Raw genomic sequence first — 9,097 nt, 5'->3', positions numbered from 1 at the left:
CGAATTATGGTATTAAAAATATATACATAATAATAATCAGGTAAATTCAACAGAAATCGTAAAAGTTTCGGTCCTGTGTGACGCCATGACTGACGCAAAATCACGCACAACGGCGACGGTAGTTATCTGCTTATCTGACTAATACGCAGATTGTCAGACTGTTTCTGATTCCTGACATGACACGTGTATTATGTAATACATCGATCAACGAAAACCCTCCTCTGAAAATCCCGCAGACTGTTGTGACTGAACACTCCATTTAGACAAAAGTCGGTCACCGGTAGTGTTGACATACGGAATAAACGTTGTTGTTCATATTTAGCTATTTATTTGAGGTGAAACTATTATGATTACTCTTTCTTTGATCTAATCTAATTTTACTGATCATCATCGGACTGATAATCCACAGATATGGCGGAAACCTTTTTGTGTAGGGTCAAATAATTTATGAATAGTAAGCAGTACGTTGGATGACGTCATTCATGATCGTTGTGTTATGTATTAATGCGCCATTGCCATCATGCGCATAGACTAAATGCATCGATTCGATGCTGAAATGGTGCGATTTTAGGGTTTGTAAGCGTGCGATTTTTGGGTGTGTAAGAAACAGATTACTACACTCGTGCCAGTCTGATACCATTTATCTTACAATTCTTGTTTCAAATCGTATCTGAATAAATACGTTTTGAAACAACTCGTTGTAACGTAAATGGTATCTGATAGACACTCGTTTATTAATCTCTATATATCACGACGTTTGAGCATAATATGACTGTATATAACCCAAAGTGAAGCATTCTTAATTTCTGCGTATCCAACATGCACTTTGCACACACAATGACACAAAATGTGTGTGTGTGTGTGTGTGTGTGTGTGTGTGTGTGTGTGTGTGTGTGTGTGTGTGTGTGTGTGTGTGTGTGTGTGTGTGTGTGTGTGTGTGTGTGTGTGTGTGTGTGTGTGTGTGTGTGTGTGTGTGTGTGTGTGTGTCTGCTGTTCGAATATTAAGACGTCAAGAGAATGCGCTTCATCGGCCTTTCCGCGTAGTAAATTCCACGCAAACAGGGCGTTATTGGGGTATTGCCGTGATTGACATATCACATAAGGAGGTCAAATGATTGATAATACTAGTACTGACAACGGATTCGTGCAATGTATTCTAGTGTTTGATCATTTGAACAAATGAATTGCCTTTGCGTGACGATGGGGCAGGCTACGTTAAGCTTTTCGCGAACATCCGGTATCATTCCTGTTGAACAGTGATTCATAAACACATGCTTATGGTGTAGCAGGAATTGTACAGATTGTTAAATGTTTCTGGTATGCGATTGAGAATTGACTTGATTGTGGGAATCTTGAACATTGTAAATGGACTAGGTATCGTTGTCATAATAGTCTCCATTGGACACTCATTTCTGCAGACTGCACTTTATGGCATCATTCATGTAGCTATGATTACTTTGCATGTATGTTATGTTATGTTACACCATGCTGGTATGTGTTTAGTGCAATTAGAATAAGCCAGATTGTAGGAATGTTGGGCATCATAAATTGACTAGGCATCTTTGTCGTAAAAGCGTAGAAGTGGACAAAATAAACGCATGGTGGTCAGATTTTATTTATCAATCACAACAACACCACGACGGTGAAGGCTGTAGTTAAGTTCCTAACTGGACTCTGTTGGTTTCTTGCCCTCCTCCGAGGTCTTCTCAGCACCAGAGAAGGGGATGCCGGGGCCGCCGGGGCCGCTTCCCCAGCCGTTGTTGGAGAACTGCACCAGAGAAGGACCTTTCATACACACACCATTACAACATTTCTCACTGTAAGGGTCACATCCGGCGAACCCAGAACAGGACTTGAAGTCATAGGTGTTGGAGATCCAGACTTGTGGGCAGACGAAGTTGTTAGCTGAGGGGATGAAAGTTTACGTTCAGGATCAGAAATCCGGATTAAGTGTTTCAGTACAAATACAGAAGATTGCCGTGAGTACATTGTGTGTAAGAATGACAAACATATGGTATTTGAATGGCTATTGAGTGGCTCTAATAGTAAGGGCTACTTCATGTCACAGATATGTAATGATGTACATGATGACAACAATCTGGACCAGTGGGAAACCCAGCAGAAGAGTGCCAAGTATTTATAACACCAAACAATATAAATATCTATAAACCAAGAGACATAGATGCTTACGCCATAGATATATGCTTATCCTAAACATTCCTTGCTTGAACTGAAGATGTCACATTCAAAGTGGTCTTTGTCGATTTGTTTGATTCAAGAATGTCTATACTGGAGGAGTTTTGAAGTTCTGTGACAGGGAAAGACAATGTATAACAATGTAATACAGGCATAGAAATACTCACATACACACTGGCTTTGCCCCATCGAGGAATAACTACACTCAAACCCTTGGGGACACATTACATTCTGTAACAAAAATACAAGAATGATTTCATCCCTTTATATGTAATAATTGGTCGATTGTTCCAAATTCTATTGACATGTATTTCAACTAGTAACATTCGATTATTCGGGTGTAACAGTTGTCTTGGGTGTAACAGTTGTCATTGTATTGAGACATAGACTGTCGAGTAAGAGCCACAATTATGTTAACATGAAGGAAGCTTCATGATTTCGGTAACGATTTTAGATATTAAAATCTATGAATTTAAGTGTTATCAACGTTACATTTATTCTACAGAGGGTGCATATAGTTTATATTATTTCTGATAGCCTACCCCACAGTATTGGCCCATCTGGGCAGCGCAGCATCCCAGAAGCTGAAAACAGACAAATATAACATTAAATTCAATAAAGTGCGTATGAAATAGCTAAGATTTCATGGAAAATGCTATTTTTGATATTGTCTAGTGATTAAATGAAAGTTGTTTAAAAGACTAAGCAACTCCTACGCTATCTGTAGCATCCGCAGCTTACACAATATGAATGTGTTTTGTTGCCTGACGCCTTAAAGCAGTACTCCTACCATAAGGCCTGTAAACAATCAAGTCTTGACAAGACACTATGCACCAGACTAACACCCGATCAGTTTTAACATATGTTACTGGGGACCAATTCTACCGCGAGGATATATAAAGAGTAAATATAAAATATAATATATAAGACAGTGTATGTGATGCGAGTTATATACTATTGTATATAAGTATGGGACAATTGAACATGCTAGATTTGTTATCTTCTTCAGACATGAAAGGTGCAAATGAATTAAAAGAAAAAAAGAAAAGAACGGAAATAACTCACTGCAGCGACCAGGAAACATGTGACTTTCATCATGGCGAATGTCTTGTATCAGGTGGAACTCACAAAATGTGTCGTCTCTTCCTGTTCCATGCCTTATATACAAACACAGGTGCTTCCCTGTTGGGTGCTTTCACACGTAGAATGACATGTCTGGTGGATCAGATGGAAGATTACACCTGCATCTGACACACGTAGAATAATAGATAATCATCATCCAATCTTCATGTCAGTTACCACGACAATGTCAAAGAGCCAAGTGGCCACCGCTTTAGAAACACGGACAGTGTGATGGAAGCAGATGAGATAAGATCCCAGGTTCGCCAACCTCCTCTTATTGATCTCCATCGGGTGTAGATATGTAGATATGTAGATATGCAGTCTCTTTCAGCTTTAATGCAGTTCTGAGGTTTGGAGATGGTTACAAAAAAACTATTATCTGCTGATATTATTGATAGTTTTATAAGTAATGGTAAGTATGGTTTTGATATAATCTGTTCGTTTAGACGTTTGAGCTTCTATAATTAATTCAAAGGAGATATAGACGCAAATGGCATTATTAATGTTATTATTCAGCATATTTGACCCGAATGGACGTGAAAACCTAAACAATCTATATAAATGCATTTCTTTTCGATATTGTACATTAGATATATATTTGTCATTTCGAAAGGAAAGTCACTGGCATGCTACATATTTCGCTTAGGACGTTTGTCGTTTAACACTTTCTGAGGAATTTGTCTAACTTGCTTTAGCCACTCTCAAATCCATCTCTTACCAACCAAATATCTGTAGGTTTATTCCCGAAGGCATCCCTTATATTCTCTGAACACGGACTATTGGTTGACGCATGAAGACTCGCTGACGGATTGTGAAACACGCCATTAACTAGTTAATATAGATGAGGGAACCTTCTTCAGTCATCCAAATACTATATGTATGCCCAGGTGCCGTTGTGTCCGCTTCAACATAAATAAAAGCAACAAAACCCTTTACCATAGTCATTCGATATTTCTGCATGAAGCAGAATCGATTGTACGATTCCGTCCACATCAACTTAAGTTCAATATGACCACATCTGAGGTACCTGTATCATATCCTCTACTTGTAGTAATAGTGTTGATCATTGGATATATTTGTCAAGTTGATACTTTAGTTATTGTTTGGCGCTATGAGGTATTACGATTGTGATGCAGTAGTAACAATTATCATTGTGGTCAATTGTAGTAGCATAACAGTTGATGTAGTATTGCAATAGCAAGGTACATGTACCTCCGTCAAAGTAGATTCCTTGTAGTATCCGACGTGTGCTCAAAGCCTAATCGTCTATTGCAGAAGTACTGTGGGTTGTTGAGATGGTATTACATACAGTCTTAAAGTGTAGGTATGGATAGACAATCATCAACAAAGTCATAAATGTATTGTCAGAAGTATTTGATGTTGAGCCATGGTCGTGAATATGATTAGGTTGCAAATAACCGTTTATACTTTTGTGTCACAATTGTGACGCTTCGACACATCGAATCAAGCACTGTGAAATACACACACCATGCCATGCGCTGTGACACACATACCTCATTAGAAGAAGCTACAAGGATGTAAACATTGGATGGAAGGACTCTATGAAACCACACAAATAACGATTCTTTTAGAAATAATATATTTGAGAAAATAATGTTCGTAATGGTTCCGGTTATGCATAATATGTTATTTACATTAACTGAAACGTTCTGGAACAGCCCAGGCACCCGGTCCATCTCACAAGGTAAAGTTTTTCTGTTAGAGGAAGGCTTTGTTATCCACCTTATGCTGAGATATGATCACACATTAAAGTTGCTGATTTAACTTGATTTATTGTCACAAAATATCAATGTTCCTACAGGTAATGTGTAACAAAGTGCACAGTCCACTAATTAATACAAATCATGCAATGCACTGTGACACATATACATCCTGTCAAACACAGTGAAATACACACACCATGTCATGCACTGTGACACACATACATCCTGTCAAACACTGTCTAATACACACACCATGCCATGCACTGTGGCACACACCATGCCATGAACTGTGACACACACCATGCCATGCACTGTGACACACATACATCCTGTCAAACACAGTGAAAACACACACCATGTCATGCACTGTGATACACATACATCCTGTCAAACACAGTGAAAACACACACCATGTCATGCACTATGACACACATACATCCTGTCAAACACAGTGAAAAAAAACCACCATGCCATGTACTTTGACACACATACATCCTGTCAAACACAGTGAAATACAGACACCATGCCATGCACTGTGACACACATACATGCTGTCAAACACAGTGAAATACACACACCATGCCATGCACTGTGACACACATACATCCTGTCAAACACAGTGAAAACACACACCATGCCAGTCACTGTTACTCACAGACATCCTGTCAAACACAGTGAAGACACACACCATGTCATGCACTATGACACACATACATCTTGTCAAACACAGTGAAAACACACACCATGTCATGCACTATGACACACATACATCCTGTCAAACACAGTGAAAAAACCCCACCATGCCATGTACTTTGATACACATACATCCTATCAAACACAGTGAAATACACACACCATGCCATGCACTGTGGCACACATACATCCTATCAAACACAGTGAATACACACACCATGCCATGCACTGTGACACACATACATCCTGTCAAACACAGTGAAAACACACACCATGCCAGTCACTGTTACTCACAGACATCCTGTCAAACACAGTGAAGACACACACCATGTCATGCACTATGACACACATACATCTTGTCAAACACAGTGAAAAAACCCCACCATGCCATGTACTTTGACACACATACATCTTGTCAAACACAGTGAAATACACACACCATGTCATGCACTGTGACACACATACATCCTGTCAAACACAGTGAAAAAAAAACCCACCATGCAACGCACAAACACAAACACCATGCTATAAACCCTTGAATCCACACACACTAAGACACGCATATGCAGACGCTTTAACAACTGGGCTATCCCACAACCCCTATGCACTATGATTCACATCATCACATGGACTGTGTCATCAAATCCACTGTGACATGTATTATAGCATACACCATGAAATACACACTAACAGCTACCACGAAACATCCCATCCCATCGCACAACATCTTATGTGTAGTTCGGTTTTCTTACACACCTGTGGGTTAGAAACCCATTTGAGATAACTGGAATCTAACATATGGGTGGATCGAATTCCAGGCCTGTGATTGGCTACTCCTTGGTGATGACCTAAGGTCAGATTATGACGGTCATTGATGTTACTCGTGCTCCAGTCGAATGTTCACCTAGATCTGTGTTGAACATTATGGTTTTAGAGTGCCCCCTGGATGCCACACTTCAATAAAATTATAAATACATCACGCACACTAATGAATTCTTTTGAATTCTGTGGGAAGTTACCTGTTGTGTGATATCTATTTTGCGAATGACATATTTTATAGGTTGGTAAGCGTGCACCATTACGATCCATTATAAATTAAGTACCGCGATAAAATAGCGTACCATACTTCAATGCAAATGTGTCCATTTTCGATACATTACAGAATCACAATTTACGGCGATATTTAATGTAGGTTTAGAAATCGAAATATCGGAGATTTACAGCGAATTGAATTGAATTCGAAAAATAACACATTTGTGATGACGGGTGTATGTTTTTCACCAAATCACCACTGCTAATTCTGAAACGTCGCCGTTAGAAAGCATAGAATCGTTTCGAATATTTTGGAAAGTACGCAAACACGAAGCCCGAAGTGTACTTTCCGCAAATCACGTTTGATGTGTGCCGGTTATGAGACGTCCATAACATCACATATATTTCAAACTCAACTGCGACACATAATCTCTGAATTGCTCATACAATTTAGAATCTAATGACAACGCACCAAGTGTCCAGATCGAATCAAGCGAAATAAATTAGGTGTGGGAGCGAAAGCTGTGCTACTAAAACTGTACGTGTTTGAAATGTAAATATAACAAAATTCAGAATTTACTCTGTGTAACACTTTCTCCTATTTTGAGAGTTCCATTCTTCCCTTTTAGCGCATACATTGGCTCACGTGTTTGAGGATATTCAAGGGAAGAGTATCGTAGCAACGAATTATGGAATTAAAAATATATGCATAACAATGATCAGGTAAATTTAACAGAAATCGTAAACGTTTCCGTTCTGTGTGACGCCATGACTGACGCAAAATCACACACAACGGCGACGGTAGTTATCTGCTTATCTGACTAATTCTCTTGGTTTTATTTGAAAACATAAAAACAAATAACAGTACGCAAATTGTCAGACTGTTTCTGATTACTTACATGACACATGTATTATATAATCCCTCGATCAACGAAAACCCTCCACTGAAAATCCCGCAGACTGTTGTCAGTGAACACTCCATTTAGACAAAAGTCGGTCACCGGTAGTGTTGACATACGGAATAAACATTGTTGTTCATATTTAGCTATTTATTTGAGGTGAAACTATTATGATTACTCTTTCTTTGATCTAATCTAATTTGTCTGATCATCATCGCCATGATAATCCACAGATATGGCGGAAATCTTTTTGTGTAGGGTCAAATAATTTATGAATAGTAAGCAGTACGTTGGATGACGTCATTCATGATCGTTGTGTTATGTATTAATGCGCCATTGCCATCATGAGCATAGACTAAATGCATCTATTCAATGTTGAAATGGTGCGATTTTAGGGTGTGTAAAAACAGATTACTGCACTCGTGCCTGTCAGATACCATTATCTTGCAAGTTGTTGTTTCAAAGTGTATCTGAATAAATCCGTTTTGAAACAACTCGTTGTAAGATGAATGGTATCTGATAGGCAGTCGTGTATTAATCTCTATATAAGACGACGTTTCAGCATAATATGACTGTATATAACCCAAAGAGATGTATTCATCATGGGTATGGTGATGACATACAAAGGATGATCCTCGGGTCGAAGTCGGGATTCAAACTCAGAATCAGCAGATCCTTGAACGACTGAAATGACGTACTTTTGCCCAGCGAATAGCAGCTGTCTTAGACGACCGGGTGATCCTCCCTCTTACATACCATGACATGAACTTTGTACACACAATGACACAAAATGTATGTGTTGTTCGAATATTAAAACATTAAGATTTCAGGAAACATAAAGAAAATGTGCTCCATCGGCTCCACGCAAACAGGACGTTATTGGGGTATTACCGTGATTGACATATCACATAAGGAGATCAAATGATAATACTAGTTCTGACAACTGATTCGTGCAATTTATTCTAGTGTTTGATCATTTGAACAAATGATTTGCCTTTGTGTGTGTTTGTGACGACTTCCACCGATGGGGCAGGCTACGCATTTTTTGCGAACACCCGGTATCATCCCTGTTGAACAGTGATTCATAACCAAATGCTTATGGTATAGCAGGAATTGTACAGGCTGTTAAATGTTTCTGGTATGTGATAGAGAATTTACCTGATGGTGGGAATCTTGAAAATTGTAAATGGACGAGTTGTTATTGTCATAATAGTATGGAAGTGGACAAAATAAACTGTCACAACTATACACATGACGATTGAGGTTGTAGGTAAATTACTAACTGGGCTACCTGATGCAGTCTCGCTTGTTTAACACCTTTAAAGTGTCCATTGGACACTCGTGTCTGGAGACTGCACTTTATGGCATCATTCATGTAGCTATGGTGACTTTGCATGTATGTTATGTTATGTTACACCATGCTAGTATGTG

General features: G+C 38.9%; 1 protein-coding gene across 1 annotated transcript; it reads right to left on the bottom strand.

Moving 5' to 3' along the window:
• Positions 1-1,663: 1,663 nt before the first annotated feature.
• On the bottom strand, positions 1,664-3,294 carry LOC139465347 (uncharacterized). The gene is made up of 4 exons (XM_071247051.1): positions 3,262-3,294; positions 2,739-2,780; positions 2,364-2,427; positions 1,664-1,905 (listed from the first exon to the last, which is right to left on the bottom strand). Exons 1-4 carry the CDS (start codon positions 3,292-3,294, stop codon positions 1,664-1,666), a joined length of 381 nt encoding a protein of 126 aa, XP_071103152.1.
• Between the last annotated feature and the right edge of the window lie 5,803 nt (positions 3,295-9,097).

The sequence above is a fragment of the Haliotis cracherodii genome, unplaced genomic scaffold (assembly GCF_022045235.1).
Source record: "Haliotis cracherodii isolate W230 unplaced genomic scaffold, xgHalCrac1.p SCAF_18, whole genome shotgun sequence".
Lineage (NCBI taxonomy): Eukaryota > Metazoa > Mollusca > Gastropoda > Lepetellida > Haliotidae > Haliotis > Haliotis cracherodii.
The sequence above is the reverse complement of the archived record's forward strand: the minus strand, read 5'-3'. Positions and strand labels throughout refer to the sequence as shown.

Bases quoted from the DNA above. Each gene is read 5' to 3' on its own strand.
- LOC139465347 (XM_071247051.1), bottom strand. From the start codon at position 3,294: ATGATGAAAGTCACATGTTTCCTGGTCGCTGCA. The intron at 2,781-3,261 runs GTGAGTTATTTC...GTCTGTTTTCAG, and splicing joins CATGTTTCCTGGTCGCTGCA to CTTCTGGGATGCTGCGCTGC. The intron at 1,906-2,363 runs GTGAGTATTTCT...TCATCCCCTCAG, and splicing joins GGGGCAAAGCCAGTGTGTAT to CTAACAACTTCGTCTGCCCA.